This window comes from Salvelinus namaycush, chromosome 16 (genome assembly GCF_016432855.1).
Source record: "Salvelinus namaycush isolate Seneca chromosome 16, SaNama_1.0, whole genome shotgun sequence".
Taxonomy (NCBI): domain Eukaryota; kingdom Metazoa; phylum Chordata; class Actinopteri; order Salmoniformes; family Salmonidae; genus Salvelinus; species Salvelinus namaycush.
Genome location: NC_052322.1, coordinates 15,253,560 through 15,273,634, shown reverse-complemented (window position 1 = coordinate 15,273,634; position 20,075 = coordinate 15,253,560). Strand labels below are relative to the sequence as shown.

At 40.4% G+C, this 20,075-nt stretch overlaps 1 protein-coding gene across 3 annotated transcripts; it reads right to left on the bottom strand.

The window, feature by feature from the left end:
- Positions 1–11,958: 11,958 nt before the first annotated feature.
- LOC120061059 (probable Bax inhibitor 1) lies at positions 11,959–20,035 on the bottom strand. Of its 3 annotated transcripts, none has more exons than XM_039010567.1 (10): positions 19,806–20,035; positions 16,159–16,232; positions 15,960–16,068; positions 15,707–15,827; positions 15,515–15,563; positions 15,321–15,418; positions 13,490–13,569; positions 13,248–13,348; positions 13,047–13,122; positions 11,959–12,934 (listed from the first exon to the last, which is right to left on the bottom strand). In XM_039010567.1, the coding sequence occupies exons 2-10, from the start codon at positions 16,212–16,214 to the stop codon at positions 12,911–12,913; spliced, it is 714 nt and encodes a 237-aa protein (XP_038866495.1). In that variant the 5' UTR covers positions 16,215–16,232; positions 19,806–20,035; the 3' UTR covers positions 11,959–12,910. The 3 variants fall into 3 exon arrangements, with proteins under 3 accessions (XP_038866495.1, XP_038866494.1, XP_038866497.1); XM_039010566.1 differs by lacking the exon at positions 19,806–20,035 and adding an exon at positions 18,448–19,532; XM_039010569.1 differs by lacking the exons at positions 16,159–16,232; positions 19,806–20,035 and adding an exon at positions 18,448–19,683.
- Between the last annotated feature and the right edge of the window lie 40 nt (positions 20,036–20,075).

Here is a 20,075-nt window from a genome sequence, read left to right as displayed (position 1 = left end):
AAGGGCTGCAGCTCAAATATGAGAGAAACGCCAGGGAGGATCCTGGATCTCCAGCGTAGCGCTCCGGAGGAGATAAGCGGGGTTCTCTGGAAGCCGGGGTAGATTGGGGAGTAGCGCCACTGATAGCGGGGGGTTACTGTAGTGGCTTGCTGCTTAGTAGATAACCCGCAGAATTGCTCCAGCACTGAGTTGAAACCCTGGTCATGGCATTCCGCCAAGGTATGGCGTCCTTCCATAAGGTTCTGAAGTAGCTCCTTGTGTCTTCCAATGGTTGCTACTTGCAGGCAGACAGCGTTGCGGAGCTGGTCCGATTCTGCTGGGTAAGTCATGGCCAGTTTGTACTTTCACGACTCAGGATATGACCCAGATGCAGTTCTCAGATAATTTATTATAACACGGGGAGCAGGCAAAGGGCAGGTCAAGGACAGGAAGAGGTTCGTAACCAGATCAGAGTCCGACAGGTACAGGATGGCAGGCTCAGGGTCAGGGCAGGCAGAATGGTCAGAACGGGGAGGACTAGAAAACAGAAACTACAGACACTGGATAACTGTAAAAAGCACTGGTAAAACTTGGCAAGACAAGATGAACTGGCAACAGACAAACAGAAAACGCAGGTATAAATACACAGGGGATAATGAGGAAAATTGGAGACACCTGGTGGAGGGTGGAGACAAGCACAAGACAGATGAAAAAGATCAGGGTGAGACAGCTTGTCGCAGCCTTCCCGCATTTGGGACAATGACTCCCATTGTTAGGGCGGAGACGTGCATCTCGTCATTATATCGAGATCTCTGGTGTAAATAGGAAGGTGCACACAGAGGAGCGAAGGAGACAAGACCAAAAATACAACATGAGAATAAGCGGACACAAAACCTAAATTCTTGCGATACAGGCATTTGGAATATTGCGCAAAAAAAAAACAGACATTTGAATTAATCTGATATATCGCTCAGCCCTAGCTCAATGGGTGGTGACATGTCTGTGACATTTTCAGCTTCCAGGAATTGTGTACAGATCCTTGCGACATTATTATCGTGCTGAAACATGAGGTGATGGTGGGGGATTAATGGCACGACAATGGGCCTCAGGATCTCGTCACAGTATTTCAGGGCATTCAAATTGCCATCGATAAAATGCAATTGTGTTTGTGGTCCGTAGCTTATGCCTGCCCATATAACCCCACCGTCACCATGGGGCACTCTGTTCACAACGTTGACATCAGCAAATAGCTCGCCCACACAACGCCATACACGCTCTGCCATCTGCCCGGTTGAAACCGGGATTTGTCTGTGAAGAGCGCACTCTGAATCAGGTGAACTAGTTCAGGGCTAAAACAAAATTGTGAAACATTTGGCGTTCCCCGAGGAGAGGTTTGAGGACCACTGGGCTAACCTAACCAGGTAAAACTCCGGGCCCAAGTTGGAGGGTATGACAAAGTAATAAATCAGCTGTAAAACGGTTTTATCTGGGAAAAGATCAATAATAATAATAATAATAGTTATAGATAACAACTGCGATTGAACAACAGAACTAAGAGGGCTGAGTTTGCTTTATTCAGGGTTGCATCGTGTAGGCCTTTGCGTCTGTAATTACAAAGTTACTCGCACAGTATGTGCGCAGCGGTCTAAGGCACTGCATCTCAGTGCTAGAGGCGTCACTACCAACCCTGGTTTGATTCCAGGCTGTATCACAACCGGCCGTGATTGGAAGTCCCATAGGGCGACGCACAGTTGGCCCAGCGTCATCTGGGTAGGGTTTGGCCGGGGTAGGCTGTCATTGTAAATAAGAATTTGTTCTTAACTGACTTGCCTAGTTAAATAAATAAATAAAAATGTCATCACTATTGTGTTGATTGGTTCATTCCAGGTAATAATTTTGAATTGATAAGGTCTAGGTAGCCTAGCCACCTGAAGTTTGAATACAAACCAAATTTGATCACATTCACATTTTCTCTTAACACAAATGTCTATAAATACATTACATAGCTTAGGCTAGAAGTACATGACGTTACCTCTTCTTTTCCCTTGGTCAGAGGGGATCAGCGCGCATAGGCGTCTCTAGGCTACCTGCAACTGTGGTTGTTATCAGTAAGCTACAGTTGATCAGACTGAAGCACAGATGAATTGTGCACAAGTTGACAAATCATGAGGAAAATCAGTCTAAACAATAGTACTTTTCCCTCTTTTCAACGCTTTTGTGTCAATATTTTTTTTTTTAACTGAATCAAAAGTGTTGGGGAAAATTCCAGCTCGCCACACATTTGCCGGTGGACATGCTGTACATCTATCCACTCTGCAATGTGGATAGATGGAAATTGCCACATAATGCTACAAATGAAGAAACATATCCTATGTATGTTCTACTATTTTCAAAATTCGAGTTAGTATGTCAAAATTTGGAGTTAGTATCTTGAAATTCTGACATAGCATGTCGAAATTTAGAGATAGTATTATGTTGAAAATTTGACTTAGTATTTTGGCATTTTTAGATAGTATTGGCATTAAAAAATGGTGGTGGGAATTGGCTTCCATAGGTGTCAGTAAACATCAGCAAAAAAGTTATTTAATTGTTGCCAGCAGCACAGTTAGTCACTAATCCTCCAGATAACATGTACAGCTTAACCAGCTCTGCTAGGGTGAGTGAAATGGTCAGTGAGGTGTTCTCTAATTTGTTTCTGGAAGTAACTAGCAAGCTAGCCAGCTTTAGTCAGTCAGCTTGGGTACTTGACTGCCGTTGTGAGGAAAGCTCGGATCAACCCTACTCCTTGGCCAGAGCGTCCAGTGTCCAGCAAGACTCTCTGAATTTATGAACAGACAATCTGACAACGCTCTGAGTTTACGAACAACCCAGAGCGCACTCTGACACACTGGAGGCAATTTACAAACGCACCCTTAATTGTCAATCAAATGTATTTGGCATCGATCAAATGAGCAGGCAGGCAGGCAAGTTCCCATTCAGTTGTCAAAATGTGGTTTGGGACCAATGATGTGTATAAACCCTGGATGACTGACAGGGGGTGCTGTATTGAAATCTTGGCACTCCTGAAATGTAAAAAATATTTTGGAAGCTATGGAAATGCATTTATTAATGTCGACATCTGTTCTTGACACATTCAGTCTATTACAGACACCGTAATGCATACTTTTAAATTATATTATGTGAGCTAAACATAAAAAATAAATAATATTTTAAAACATTTTCCTGAAAGAATTTGTTTAGAGAGTATGAATGTTACTGTCCCCCTACAACAAAATGGAATTGTGTAATTCCATTCATTCCTGTGGAGGACTGATCCTACTAGGGAGTGCCAATATGGCCGACCAGTGTCTTCAAAGACTCTAAGTGGCCAATAAATAGCATCCGCAATCCAAAGTTCATGTAAATTATTGGTTAGGATTTTTTATTCTTTAAAAAAAAATATTTAACCTTTATTTAACCAGGTAGGCCAGTTGAGAACCTACCTGGTACCTCTTATTTACAACTGCGACCTGGTCAAGATAAAGCAAAGCAGTACGACACAAACAACACAGAGTTACACATGGAATAAACAAACGTACAGTCAATAACACAATAGAAAAGTCTATATACAGTGTGTGCAAATGAAGTAAGATTAGGGAGGTAAGGCAATAAATAGGCCATAGTGGCGAAATAATCACAATTTAGCAATTAAACACTGGATCAATGAGTTAAATATACACTAGATGACCAGTAGGGGGTGTTGTGTTGAAGCCACTGTGCCTCCATCTTGGCACTCTCCCACTATTGTAAAAAGTATTTTGGAAGATATAGAAATGCATGTATTAATGTCTACATTTGTTTTTGCCACATGTATTCTATTGCAGACACCTTAATGCATACTTTATATTATTATGTGAGCTAAACATACAAACATATTTTTTTATATATTTTTTTAAAATACTTAAAGTAATAATTCATTGAGATGACTAATGTTACCGTCCCCATTACAACATCAAGAATACTTAAATACATGTAATTTTGTCCTTGAAACATTTATACTGAACAAAAATATAAACGCAACATGCAACAATTTCAAAGATTTTGCTGAGTTACAGTTCATATAAAGAAATCAGTCAATTGAAACGAATTCATTAAGCCCTAATCTATGGATTTCACATGACTGGGCAGGGGTTCAGCCATGGATGGCTGAAAGACATAAATTATCCTCTTTTATTTCAGCTAATGAAACATGGGACCAGCACCTTACATGTTGTGTTTATATTTTTGTTCAGTGTAATGTAAATACTGTTGAATTCCATTCATTCCTATGGATGACTGTGCCTACTGGAGAGTGCCAATATGGCCGACAGGTAGTTTCAAAGCCTCTCAATGGCCAATACATAGCATTCGCAATCCAGGGTTTATATACATCATTGGTTGGGACAAGCAAGCATTGGCAGGCAATCTGCAGAAGGACGAGTAGGCTACTATTCTCCATCGTTTATCAGTGCAATTTTGACGGCCAACTAGCTGAAAAAAGTTTGAGAGGGTTTATCTAATATTCCCTTGTTTAATTTAAGATCATCTCACTCTGGCTGGCATTAGTTGTGGATATTGTTGTTGTTGATGTGCATAACTGAGGGAGAGAGCCTATCTTTTCATGGTTGTTTGATCAATAGGACTGTAAAATTCCCAAATGTAAGAGGACTCCCTTGGTATTTACTGTACATATTTTCAGAAATCCATTCAGGTGTATTTTTTGGCTTTTGACGAATGTGTTCTAATGATCTAAAGCTGCGCTGTTGAAAATGGCTTATTTGCATGAAGGCTTACTGTAGCTCTGATTGGCTATAACGCACCGGTCTGCGTAGAGTCCTGTCCTGGACGACAGATGTAGGTTTACCATGTTGAGAAATAAGGTGATGAAAGAAATCAGACAGGCCAAAGCAAACTTTTTTATTAACATAATTGGTGAAGCAAAGGGAAATTCTAAATTGATCTGGGAGAATCTAAAGAAGTTTACAGGGAAAGACCATAGTAACACTGCAAAAAGACTAGAAATCATGGTGAATAACAATCTAACACAGGATGCAGTCGAAATAGCAATAACCTTCAATTCCTACTTTATTGACTCTGTCAGGGTACTGACACAGAACCCCTCCACTGGTTTCTTGGGCTCATTGCTAGTAAATGACACTCAACCTGTCTTCATCATAAGGTAGGTTTCTGAGTCAAAGGTGAACAAGGTGATTAGCTCACTAAAGAACTCTAAAGCCAAAGATGTGTTTGGGCTGGACTCTACCTTTCTTAAAAACTACAAAGAGTCGCTCATTGGCCCCATTACTAAGGTCACCAACACATCTATTGGTCTTGGGGTGTTTCCAAGGGTATGGAAGTCGGCCATAATAACGGCCATCTATAAATCGGGCAACCCTGCTGACGTGAGTAACTACAGGCCCATTAGTATACTACCTGTGGTGTCAAAGGTTGTTGAAAAGTGTGTAGCAGAACAACTGATTGCCCACCTCAACAACAGCCCCTTCACATTACACTCTATGCAGTTTGGCTTCAGAGCGAAACACTCCACAGAAACGGCCAACTGCTTTCTTCTGGAAAATGTGAAGTCCAAGATGGACAAAGGGGGCGTTGTTGGGGCTGTGTTTCTGGACCTAAGGAAGGCTTTTGATACTGTTAACCATGAGATTCTCATTTCAAAATTGTCCAAGTTCAACTTTTCCCCCGATGCCTTGAGATGGATGAAATCATACCTTGAAGGCAGAACTCAGTGTGTCAGAGTGAGCAATGAGCTGTCGCCCACTCTTAGCTATGATGTGGGCGTGCCCCAAGGGTCAATACTGGGGCCCCTCCTGTACAGCCTGTACATTAATGATCTGCCTTCTGTCTGTACTGGGTCTGAAGTTCAAATGTATGCAGATGATACAGTGATATATGTGCATGCAAAGAGCAAACAACAAGCTGCACAAGAACTCACTACTGTAATGGTCCAGGTTACAAAGTGACTCAGTGACTCGTGTTTGCATCTCAATGTGAAAAAACTGTTTGCATGTTCTTCATCTGGCTCAGTATGCTACTGAGCCAGATGTCTATGTGTCAGGGGAGAAGCTCCAGGTGGTATCTGATTTTAAGTACCTTGGCATCATACTTGATTCCAACCTCCCTTTTAAAAAGCATGTGAAAAAGGTAATTCAGATAACCAAATTCAACCTAGCTAATTTCCGATTTATACGAAATTGTTTGACTACAGAGGTAGCAAAACTGTACTTCAAATCTATGATACTCCCCCACTTAACATACTGCTTGACTAGTTGGGCCCAAGCTTGCTGTACAATATTAAAACCTATTCAGTCTGTCTACAAACAGGCTCTCAAAGTGCTTGATAGGAAGCCCAATAGCCATCATCACTGTTACATCCTCAGGAAGCATGAGCTCCTGAGTTGGGAAAATCTTGTGCAATACACCGACGTATGTCTTGTATTCAAGATCCTAAATGGCCTGGCTCCCCCTCCACTCAGTATTTTTCTAAACAGAAAACCCAAACATATGGCAGCAGATCCACAAGGCCTGCCATGAGAGGTGACTGTATAGTTCCCTTAAGGAAAAGCACCTTTAGTAAATCCGCTTTCTCTGTGAGAGCTTCCCATGTCGGGAATACACTGCCATCAGACACACATAACTGCACCACATATCACACTTTCACAAAATGCATGAAGACATGGCTAAAGGTCAATCAGATTTGTGAACATAATTCCTAGCTGTGTATTGCCGCTTTCCATGTTGCCTGTTGTCTGTAGCTTGTGATGTGTGGAAACATTTTGTTGCTTTTATGAATTTTGTCTTACTGCTTTTTGTTCTATGTTGCTCTGTCTGTATGCTACGTCTTGCTTGTCCTATGTTGCTTTGTCTGTATGCTATGTCTTGCTTGTCCTATGTTGCTCTGCGTGTGCTCACTGTTCAATGATTGTTTATATTGTAATTGTTTTTAATAACCTGCCCAGGGACTGCGATTGAAAATTAGCCGGCTGGCTAAAACCGGAACTTTACTGAAACGTTGATTAATGTGCACTGTCCCTGTAAAAATACAATAAACTCAAACTCAGATGTTTTTATTAGGTTTTATTTGCTGCAGTGTCTATTAATTGTCCAAGTGACACGGCCACTTTCCCACTCTATATTGCTACAGAATTTTCACAAATACCTTACTCTACCTCTTTCCCAAACATTCTATGAATTTATGAAAATGTGAAAATTACAATATCTAAGTGCTCACTTGTCAGAAAATGTTTTTTTTAAATAAATAATTAAAAGATGTCATTCTTCCTGGGGGTGTATATGAACAGGTTTTAATAAGATTTAATGTTGCTAAAATGCTGTCAGTTCCACTTTAACTTAGTTTGAGAAAAGCTAAGGGATTGGTCAAAAGTTGACAAATCCAAAATCTGATTTTACATGTCCATTTAAACCACTGTTAATCCACTCCACAGTTGCCTATCAACTTGGAACTTGGCATCACTATCATGGTCTTCCCTAAGATGAACCACACTGAATTTGGTATTGATATCTCAAACAACAAGGAAACTATTAACAACTCATTCTTGCTAATGCTCAAAAAACTGATCTTGATCCTGTGAACCCCATTCATTGCTGCTCAAGGCTGTATTTTTCACTTTATTATGTGTGACTATTATGTTATTATTGTTGTGTGTAATATGTATGTTTTTTGGCTGTTATTTCACTTAATTAATGTGCGTATTGAGAACTCTGTTTCTGTTTTTTCTTTACTCAGGGTTCAGAACATCTGATAAGCAACGTCCCCTCAGATGAGAATTTAGCTGACCCAGTTCACTACCCGCCCTTTGCAGGTAGGAAAATGGTCTGCTCACAGTCCTTGTTTATGGAGGCATCCAGTCTTGCTCGTATTTAGTTCATCCTTACACTTTACATAATCAAAACAGAGAATGTTTTACATTTCATAATTGCCTTTGGTACATACAGTTGAAGTCGGAAGTTTACATACACGTAGGTTGGAGTCATTAAAACTTGTCATTAAAACTTTTCAACCGCTCCACATATTTCTTGTTAATTAACAAACTATAGTTTTGGCAAGTCGGTTAGGACATCTACTTTGTGCATGACACAAGTCATTTTTCCAACAATTGTTTACAGACAGATTATTTCACTTATAATTCACTGTATCACAATTCCAGTGGGTCAGAAGTTTACATACACTAAGTTGACTGTGCCTTTAAACAGCTTGGAAAATTCCAGAAATTATGTCATGACTTTAGAAGCTTCTGATAGGCTAATTGACATTATTTGAGTAAATTGGAGGTGTACCTGTGGATGTATTTCAAGGCCTACCTTCAAACTCAGTGCCTCTTTGCTTGACATCATGGGAAAATCAAAAGAAATCAGCCAAGACCTCAGAAAAATAATTGTAGACCTCCACAAGTCTGGTTCATCGTTGAGATCAATTTCCAAACGCCTGAAGGTACCACATTCATCTGTACAAACAATAGTACGCATGTATAAACACCATCGGACCACGCAGCCGTCATACCGCTCAGGAAGGAGACGCGTTCTGTCTCCTAGAGATGAACGTACTTTAGTGCGAAAAGTGCAAATCAATCCCAGAATATCACCAAAGGACCTTGTGAAGATGCTGGAGGAAACAGGTACAAAAGTATCTATATCCACAGTAAAACGAGTCCTATATCGACATAACCTGAAAAGCCGCTCAGCAAGGAAGAAGCCACTGCTCCAAAACCGCTATAAAAAAGCCAGACTACGATTTGCAACTGCACATGGGGACAAAGATCGTACTTTTTGGAGAAATGTCCTCTGGTCTGATGAAACAAAAATAGATCTGTTTGGCCATTGTTATGTTTGGAGGAAAAAGGGGGAGGCTTGCAAGCCAAAGAACACCACCCCAACCGTGAAGCACGGGGGTGGCAGCATCATGTTGTGGGGGTGCTTTGCTGCAGGAGGGACTGGTGCACTTCACAAAATAGATGGCATCATGAGGGAGGGAAATTATGTGGATATATTGAAGAAACATCTCAAGATATCAGTCAGGAAGTTAAATCTTGGTTGCAAATGGGTCTTCCAAATGGACAATGACCCCAAGCATACTTCCAAAGTTGTGGCAAAATGGCTTAAGGACAACAAAGTCAAGGTATTGGAGTGGCCATCACAAAGCCCTGACCTCAATCCCATAGAAAATTTGTGGGCAGAACTGAAAAAACGTGTGCGAGCAAAGAGGCCTACAAACCTGACTGTTACCCCAGCTCTGTCAGGAGGAATGGGCCAAAATTCACCCAATTTATTTTGGGAAGCTTGTGGAAGGCTACCCGAAACGTTTGACCCAAGTTAAACTATTTAAAGGCAATGTTACCAAATACTAATTGAGTGTATGTAAACTTCTGACCCACTGGGAATGGGATGAAAGAAATAAAAGCTGAAATAAATCATTCTCTCTACTATTATTCTGACATTTCACATTCTTAAAATAAAGTGGTGATCCTAACTGACCTAAGACAGGGAATTTTTACTAGGATTAAATGTCAGGAATTGTTAAACATTTTGTTTAAATGTATTTGGCTAAGGTGCATGTAAACTACCGACTTCAACTGTAGGAGCTATTATCCGAAAATGACAACATGGACATTTATCAAAATGTAACAAGTACAATTCCTCTCCTCTCTCTCTCTCTCTCTCTACTTCTCCCCTCTCCTACTAGCTTCTGGAGCCTCCACTTACACACTAGACAGTGGCATTGGAACTTTCCCTCTGCCTGACTACAGTAGTGGGGCAGCAGGAAGAAGCCTATCTAAGATGAGGGGGGCTGGAGCTGAGCATGGCTCCTCTGGTTCCCCAGGGAGGGTAGGAAGGAGGGCTAGGACCCTGGACAGAGAACCCTCATCCCTGGAGCAGGGCTATCAACCTCACAGAGAGATGACCACACCGGTACTGTACGGGTCTGTACTGGAGGGGAAAAGCATGAACAGACAGACAGCTGGGGTCATTCATGAAGGTACAGTACTGAGAAATATACATCACAATTCATAATATCAAATACATTATGAAATACGAAATATATCACAATACACTATATCAAATATTCAATATTCAAAAACAAACATATAGGGTATAGCAATCTGATGATTTGGTATAGGAAAAATGTTAATGAGTTTTATACAATAACAATGTACTTTATGTATGGCCTGTTTCATTTAAGAATAAAATGTATTTTGTAACCTTTGCAGACAAAGAAGCCTATGGAGCTCACATGCTGTCCCCCCACTCAAAGACCTGGACGTTCCCCAACCCGAAGACCGTTGCAGGGCCCACTGAGGTGTACCTGGCCATGGAGGAAGAGGTGGAGACTGCCCCCTATGGATCCCCATTCAGAGGGGTGGGTTGAAAACATGACAATAATGTCAGACTAACTATTTTCCATTTGAAATATGTGAATTCTTTACAATAATGTGTTCATGAATCATTTAGAATTGGATTATTAAAATTAATTATGGATTTGTGACATTTGTGAACTTTTTACAAATGACTCTCTTCCCTCCCTCCTTCTCAACCCCCACCTCTCTCTCTCCTCTCTCCACTCCTCTTCCGCCTCCTCCTTATAGAAGGCCTGTGGTCCCTCTGTTTCTCGTAACATGGACCCCAGCAGTCTGCCGGTGCCGGCCCAGACAGGGTTGAGCCGACGTGGGAAGATCCGCAGTACGCCCAGTGCGCCAGAGATGGGCCTTGGCCGGGAGACGGGCCTAGAGCTGGTGAGGGAGAGGCCTGAGGAAGCCCTCTCCCCCAGCCGACCCCAGGTCCTAGAGACCCCTGAGTCTCTCAGTGACTCTCTCTACGACAGCCTCTCTTCCTGTGGTAGCCAGGGATGACAGGGGAGGGCAAAGACAGGTGCTTTGCAGATCTTACTGTGGTGCTGACTGAGGCACCTTAATAGAACATGGGATATGGACTGTGCTAAGATATACCCTTTTCACACTATCGTGTCAACCCGAATCATATTGGACTGGCTCGAATATTTTCTTTTCACATTGTCCTTTCCAGAATGGTTTCAGCTTCTATGGTGGATGCGTAACCAGGCCAGCCGGATACAGCTTGGTTCAACCCAGCTTGGTTTGGCTCAGTATTGTGAAAAGGGTACAAGTGGCACTGACCACCTTTAGAAGAATATGGATAAGGACTGTAATAAGATGGTACCCTTAGGACTTACATGTATGCTTTCTCACCAGCTATGTTGCAAGGTTAACTGGAAAGAAAAACCTCTCCTCAGGATAACTACAACCCAAAGGATATAGACTATTCAGAATAACACTGTTTTATGACGGGAGGTAATTGGAAACACACTCCGCTAACCAAAATAGTTATTTAAATCATTTTAGGATTATGAAATATCAAACATTCTCTTTGTTGGAATTGAATATGCCTTGTTCAATCTTACTCTGACCCTCACCAAAAGATCTTACTATATTTATTACAGACTACAGAGAGCTGAACACCCTGACCATGCAAGTACTTACTACCAATATGTTCTTCTCTTTTCTTTATCAGTTCACACAATGTACTGATTCCGTTATCTTGAGCTCTTAAAAAATGAATGTTAATGTTTGTGATTTTTCGCTATTGAATAAATACATTACAATTTTTAAGTATACAATTATTTGTTGATGGTGTTGTTCAGATTTTGTCTCTGTAACTGACAAGAAAGCTTGTCAGAATGTTTTTAGTTTAGCTCACCATTCTTTGAAGGTAATAGATGCCAGCAATAATATTGTGAAAAAGAGATGTGGCTACATTATTGTCCAATTAATATGTATTTGTATTATTTATGTTAAATCAACTCCACATAATTTGGGTAATTGTCAATTTTTTTGTAATATTGTGTAAATGCAGTCACCTGGCTAAAATAGATTATTGTTTAACGCTGGATGTCAATCTTGAACAGCCAAGATGTCAACATACTTTAAAAAATGTTTTTATGATTATTTCTTGTGTTCTCACTGAAGCACAAATAAATACAAGAAAATTACACCATATAACTTGCAATTGAAATGTGTATCAGCATGTTTGCATGCATGTCCTGCAATGAAAAAAAGGCATTTAGTTAAGCATTTTTAAATGTATCAAATTAGATTATCATTATTACACTTATAAAAAGGTGTTTTTCACAGAATACAGATGATCAAAACATAAAAGAAAATACAAATTGGCAAAAGTCTTGCGAGAGAATGCATCGGCAGTTGGTCCATCTATTCTACAGCCTTGACCAGTCCTTTTTGTGCCACAAAAGCTCACCAGTCTGACCATAAAGTGCACTAAATCTTCATGAAAGGTCATCTGAATTACCAAAACGGTACCAAGAGATTGTTTATAAGGTTATTCTTCAAGGTAACATACATAAGTGGAGCAGTAGACAATAATAGAAAAAGCTATCACAGGTCATGATGTCCTGTGACCGTTCATGATGTCAGTCACATACTTTCTAGAAACTAAACAAAACAAAAAAGATTGCGGGAATAGCACTGACAACGAACCAAAATATTACGACTTAAATAAAACAATGATTAATCTCCAAAAGCTCATAACAGCCTGCCGAAAAATCTTGTATTTGTTTTTTTAATGGCAAAAAAACCAACTGTTCAGACAGCTCTGCGAATGTAGGCCTTCATAGAACAACTACTCCGTCTACAGGACAAGCATCATCACTGCAGCAGTAGCTTAAAATACAGCCTTTAACCTCCTTTTGCAAGCTCAAAACAAAGCAAAAAAAAACAATATACCATAAGTTAACAAAGAAGGACGAATAGTAAAAGGACCAACAGCATTGCAGACAGAGGCTTTGTTGCTGGTTCTGTTCCTTGTCACAGATCATTTTTTATTTGAAACTTCAATTGGATTTCTTCATTTACTTCTTTTCTTTCTTCTTGTCCTGAAAATATAAAATATTATCACAATTTGCATATTGTGAAATGTGCTTATATGAGGAAAAAGTTAATTATATGATACATATTTTGTCTGTAAAAAATAAATACAAAAATTACCTTCTCATTCATGGCAAGAAGAATCATGAGTTTTCTGAAAATGGTCACAAAGTCGAGGAACAGGTCCACGCAATGCCTTTCAAAAGACAGAAAAACAATTACTTCATTGCAATTACTTGATATATTATTTTTCCATTCTACTACATCAGTAAGTAAAAAGCTTTACGACTGCTTATTTGGTGAAATGTTGAAAAGACTCACCAGACGTAGTCCTTGTCTCCGTTCTCAGCTTTCTCAATGATGAGCTGAGTGTCGAACAGAACAAAGCCACACATAATGACCAGTCCCATGTACATGTGAGCCTGTTAGTGAAGAGAAGAGCCATGTTACACCTGGGTCACCTTGCTGAGACCTCACAATTATACTACACACTTCCAATGTATGAGTGGAATCACTTCACATCCAAGTCCCGAGAGAGATAGATCTATAAATATTTAGGCTACCTTGAAGAGTATTGCTGATCCAAAGAACATGTTCAACACAGACACAAGGAACAAGATGGACAATCCAGACATCAGAGTCCCTGAGACGACAACAAAGAACACATCAAAGTAGTAAATCACATGGTCATTTTTTTTTATATACAGTGTATATATAGTGCATTCTGAAAGTATTCAGACCCCTTGAATTTTTACACATTTTGTTACGTTACAGCCTTATTCTAAAATTGATTAAATTGTTTTTTCCCCCTCATCAATCTACACAAAATACCCCATAATGACAAAACAAAAACAGGTTTAAACATTTTAGCTAATTTATTTTAAAAAACTGAAATATCACATTTACATAAGTATTAAGACCCTTTACTCAATACTTTGTTGAAGCACCTTTGGCACCAATTACAGCCTCAAGTCTTCTTGGGTATGATACTACAAGCTTAGGACACCTGTATTTGGAGAGTTTATCCCATTTCTCCTCGAGCTCTGTCACGTTGTATGGGGAGCCTCACAGCATAGCTATTTTCAGGTCTCTCCAGAGATTTTCGATCAGGGCTCTGGCTGGGCCACTCAAGCACATTCAGAGACTTGTCCCGAAGCCATTCCTGCCTTATCTTGGCTGTGTGCTTAGGGTCGTTGTCCTGTTGAAACCTTGGCCCCCAGTCTGACGTCCTGAGCGCTCTGGAGCAAGTTTTCATCAAGGACCTCTCTGCACTTTGCTCCGTTCATCTTTACCTCAATCCTGACTAGTCTCCCAGTCCGTGCCTCTGAAAAACATCCCCACAGCATGATGTTGCCACCACCATACTTATACCATAAGGATGGTGCCAGGTTTCCTTCAGACGTGACACTTGGCTTTCGGGCCAAAGAGTTCAATCTTGGTTTCATCAGACCAGAGAATCTTGTTTATCATGGTCTGAGAGTGCTTTAGGTGCCTTTTGGCAAACTCCAAGTGGGCTGTCATGTGCCTTTCACTGAGGAGTGGCTTCCGTCTGGCCACTCTACCATAAAGGCCTGATTGCTGGAGTGCTGCAGAGATGGTTGTCCTTCTGGAAGGTTCTCCCATCTCCACAGAGGAACTCTGAAGCTCTGTCAGAGTGACCATCAGGTTCTTGGTCACCTCCCTGACCAAGGCCCTTCTCCCCCAATTGCTCAGTTTGGCTGGGCGGCCAGCTCTAGGAAGAGTCTTGGTGGTTCCAATCTTCTTCCATTTAAGAATGATGGAGGCTACTGTGTTCTTGGGGACCTTCAATGCTGCAGACATTTTTTGGTACCCTTCCCCAGATCTGTGCCTTGACATTATCCTGTCTCGGAGCTCTACGGACAATTCCTTCGACCTCATGGCTTGGTTTTTTGCTCTGACATGCACTGTCAACTGGACCTTATATAGACAGGTGTGTGTGCGCCTTTCCAAATCATGTCCAATCATTTGAATTTACCACAGGTGGACTCCAATCAAGTTGTAGAAACATCAAGGATGATGAAAATAGGATGAATCAGAGCTCAATTTCGAGTCTCATAGCAAAGGGTCTTATTATGTAAATAAGGTATTTTTTTAATATTTTTTTTCAACATTTCTAAAAACCTGTTTTCTTTTGTCATTATGGGGTATTGTGTGTAGATTAATGAGGAAAAAAATCTATCAATTTTAGAATAAGACTAATGTAACAAAATGTGGAAAAAGGTGTCTGAATACTTTCCGAATGAACTGTATATATCTTGACTAAATTAACATGAATTCTGTGAAATAGGTGAATGACTTATGCTCCTGAAGAGCAAAAGGGTTTAAGTTAAGTGAGTTAACTAGGCTATTGAATAGTGTAGAACATCTTTGTACCTCCCAGGTAGAGGTAGCTCCTACGCTTGGCGTACAGAGCACTGAGAGTGAAGCAAATGAAGATGATGGAGGTTCCAAGGAAGGCTGTCACAATGACGCTAGAGAGACCAGATAGGCAAAGACACGTTCTCTTGACTCTTCAATTGAAAAACAAACAGACTTAATAAATGATTTCCAACTATATTCAATAGCACCTTGGGTTAATGGTAATGACAAAGTCCATTGCCGGTCCAAGACCAACACCTGGTGAGAAAGAAAAAGTAAATTTGACTGACTAGGCATATTGGCCATAGTGTTCTTCATCAATATTGAGTTTTTGTTCTAATGATACTGAGATATTACAGTCAAGAATAGTCAAAGATTGCTGTCTAGAGCCCTGAGTTTACCTGTGAAGAAAGCAAACCCTGCAAGGATAGCCAGTCTATTCTTCTCTGTCTCTGAGTTGTGTGGCATCATGGACAACCAAACCATCATGCCCAGGGAACACAGAAGTGACAGCAAACCACCCTAAAGGAATATGATAAAGCCAGTAGTATTTTGATTAGATATCGCTTCACCATTGACTAACATCTATCTGTTAGTTACTATCTGTTAGCCAATGTTTGTCTATTATTATGGGGTGGTGTGCTTACTGTTTACCTGAAAGAGCCGTGTGACAACATGGACATAGGAGCCTGCTGCAGCCACGAACATGCACACTGCCAAGCTGGAGTAGACATTCTTCAGGTGTAACTGGGTAGAGTGGGAACTGGGGAAAACAACATTGAGTTAACCATGTCAGTAACTTATAAACAGAGCATTATTATTTGCTTTGGAAACTTGATTTAGGTCTGCTTACATTTGGGAGAACTTGAAGAGAGCATGAAATTTGATGCTGTGGTCAAATATGTTCATATTGAGATCTTGACAGATCTAAAAACAAGTCAAAGTTATTGTGTTGATGGTGGAAATGACAAAGATTGATGTAGCTAACGTTACCAACGATTCTTGACTATAGCCATCTGTGCTGTAGCCGGGCAATTCCATAGTAACGGAATTACACTGAAACTCCGATTTTTTCACTTTCAAATGTATGCCAAACAAAAACAATTGATTTCAAAAAGTTTACCAAACCATATGCACAATGACTACTTTGAACAATTTACACAGTAAACAGAGCAGCCAACTCTCCCACATCACCCTCACACGCCACACCTCATATCAAACGCATTGAAAAGTACTGCATTTATTTTCTTAATTAGTCCATTGAATACGTTTCAACTGTGCTCCAAATCGTTTTGAAATCGTAGCATCTGCGCCTGCAATTTAACATCGTGAGCGGAACCTCTATCATTGTCCTGTTTTACCACAGCACTGTTAACCGTTGCACAATGAAGCATATGATTGGTCTAGTTATGTAAGGGATCAAGGGGATTGGGTGCGCGTTTTAAAGAAACGTCCCTCAACATTAGTAGAGTGGCGCTGAATGGAGAGAGAGAGAACGGTATCGGGTGACTTTATAAAACTGTAAATAAAATAGCGCTACTGTGCTGCTCTATGTTGACAACACAATTAGGTTGCTGTTACTCCCGTCCATATTGCAGAATGCAGCCTTTTGACAGCATGTACTAAAATCGATTTAATACACACATGCATTAATCCGGGCTGTGACAACAAAAAGGCAGCAGACAGTATGTTTTAGCAGGGAAGTTTGGTAGGGTGACCTGAACTATGAAAATAATTTAGTCAAACAGATTGTGAACCCAAAAGTGTAAATTTGATTCTAGAGGGGAGAAAATAAATAGAAAAATAATTTGGTTAGGTGTTTATGTAATCTTGTTTTCATGAGTTTTTATTATCTATTTACTTTATTTAGTCTGATCAGTGGAACAATTCTCCTGCTTAACAATGGGCTAAAATATAGGGTCAGCAAAACACTACTGTTATTCCCCACACTTGTTTTATTATTCCACTTCTTCATTATTTTTCCAGTGTAATCACATATTTGAAATCTGATATGCCTACTTGTCTTTAAAAATTAATTATATCAGGCTATGTATTTTTGCAGCCCTTCATGGACATTTTTTAATAAGTCATACAAATACTGAATGCTCCAGGCCTAAAATATTTTTTTCATTTTCAAACACTCAGCACTTGGGAAACATAGATCAAGAGTGGCCAACCCTCCTGAAGTGCATGCAGGGTTTACCCAAATTACAAAATGTTTGTGTCCTTACCTTGAAAACAATATATGGAGAAGGAAACTGCAATATATGATTTGGTTACCCACTGCCATCAAGTATTAACATGAGTATTTCCTGAGCAGAGCCTTTGGGTAGTGGTAACACTCCCCAGCATGTGCCCCATACAACTTTCCACAACAGGAATCAATCCCTGCTTCCAAGCTTCCCACTGTTTCTCCCATTTGCCAGTCTCTCCATCAAATGTTATTACTGTCTGAATAGTGTCAAACCACTTCAATTTTTTTTTTAATGAAATTATACTTTCAATTTCATCCCCCAAAAATGTCAAAGTAACAAAGTTGTCAAATGTTCAAAGCATCCTGAATACACCTGACCTGTGGTTTTTATTAGCCATCCTGGTCATAGGCCTAAATCATGTCAAAATAAATATAATTGCACGAAATTAGCTTTAAAACAATATCATTTTCCTGGGGGAGAACCCCCATTCTCCCCATCTAGGGGTTGTGCCAGGGGCAATTAAATTCATATAGCAAATCTCAAGACAAGCTTTCTTCAAAAGTTAGCAGCCCCGAATAAATAATAATAATAAAAACATTTACAGGAAAAAACTGTGCAGATGCTAAATTTACCGTAATTATGTTGCCAATCCCCGTCAGTTTAATTATGTAACCATACTTTGTATCTGTACAGTTATTCCTGTAAATGTGTTTTTGTAAAATTTTCGGAGGAATTTGATAAAAGTAGGCTTTTGTGTATAGAGTTGTATGGTTTGTTAAAAACTTTGAAATCAATGGTTTTTGTTTGTAATTTTTTAAGTGAAAAATCTGAGTCCGTTAACGTTACCATGGAATTGTCCAGCTACGTCGTTAATTTAATGTTAACTAGCTAGCTAGAACTTACACTCAAATACATAATGAAAACGTTATAACGAAGAAAATACATACCTAGCTAGCTTTATTTCTTGTATTTTATTTATCTCTACTTTTAATTTTCTTCCTTGTTCAGTAATTGTAGCTACGTGTCAATCGATTTGAGCGTCTCAACGTAGCGACATCATCACGTAGCAACAATTCTTCAATAGTGCACGCCGCCACCAACTGTACGGGTAATGAACCGAATAAAAAAACTAAAATAATAATAATCATGATCATCATACAAAAGACGAAAACGTCGCTAGTCCGTCGTTATTTGTCCCCTGATTGCCAAGCTCATGGTTCCTACTACTAACGCTACACTCATTTTAAAAAACACTACCCCATTCCACTACTTTGACCATGCCACAGGCCTGGGAGGACAGGACACCACAACTCAACACACCCTGTAACACTTCTGAAGTCAAATATCGTATACCCAATTACTTCTCTGCACCACAACATCTATTTTCTCTGATTTACATTCAATTTATGCGGTACAGTTGATAACCATAGCTATGAACGCTAAGAAGCCAACCTTACTGATGCATATATCACTCGTTGACCTATCCCTCTGTGCTGGCACAGATACACTAAACACAGGCATCCTCTCAGGACCCCTCACCCTTGAACCATCCTCCTCTACTTTCTTCACTGCCTCAGCATACGACACCTGCACTACTCTGACTCTGGCCACCTCCACCTGTCTCTCTCGCACCGGACAGACACTTCCTCAACCCTACAGTTGACACACAACTTTATCCACCGAAACTACACAATCCTCTGTCCCATGTACTTCTCACATCTTGAAAATGTCCTCCTACATACTGCTGTGACGATCATAAACGGTGCACCTGAAACAGCGCCGTGGATTTAACACAAAAGCCCTAACAGGATAACTGATAACCTAAGATTACTTTGTCGAGTAAAGACTCAAAACTCAAAAGGACTGACAGTGACTCCTGTTTCACCACCGGAACTGCGTCGCACCAAATACGGCGGGCGTCACAAACACCAGAAATCTTCGACTTCAATTGCTCCACCTCCACACTTAACGCTACCCCAGAAAACACTAATTGCAATGGTGCCATGTTCCTAAAATCAAAGCGAGATAACAGATATTGACCCAAGTTGCGTGACACGGAGAGCCCACTCCCTCTGGTCAGAAGAAACACAAACAAATATCACAAGTCTACTACAGGTTGCCTTCGCTGATTCAACTGCACCCAACTCATTTCCCACCACAAATGGATCCGCCAAAAGGCAAGGATCCACTATCTCAAAAAATGTCCTTCCTACTGGACCCGATACTTCTTTATCATACTCGGGCTCCGAGCTCTTCATCACACCTTCCACTTCACTTAACTCGCACTCATTCACTTCCATTTCACCTCCAGAACTCGGTCTGGCGCACGGCTCACTGTTTGCACTTGACACCAATCTTCTTCAACACTCCATCTCCATTTTTGACGCCATCTTCCTCAAATTCAACTCCGACCTCTTCTTCATCTTCTTCCCCCTTCCATTCCTCCTAAGAAATCGACTTTTCTGTGTCCGTCCCAATATTCCACTCATCCCAACATTGCTTGCGGCCCACACTCATCTCGACACCAGCCTTGAAGCTGTCCGCTCTCTCTCTCTCTCCCTCGGTGTCCAGAGCT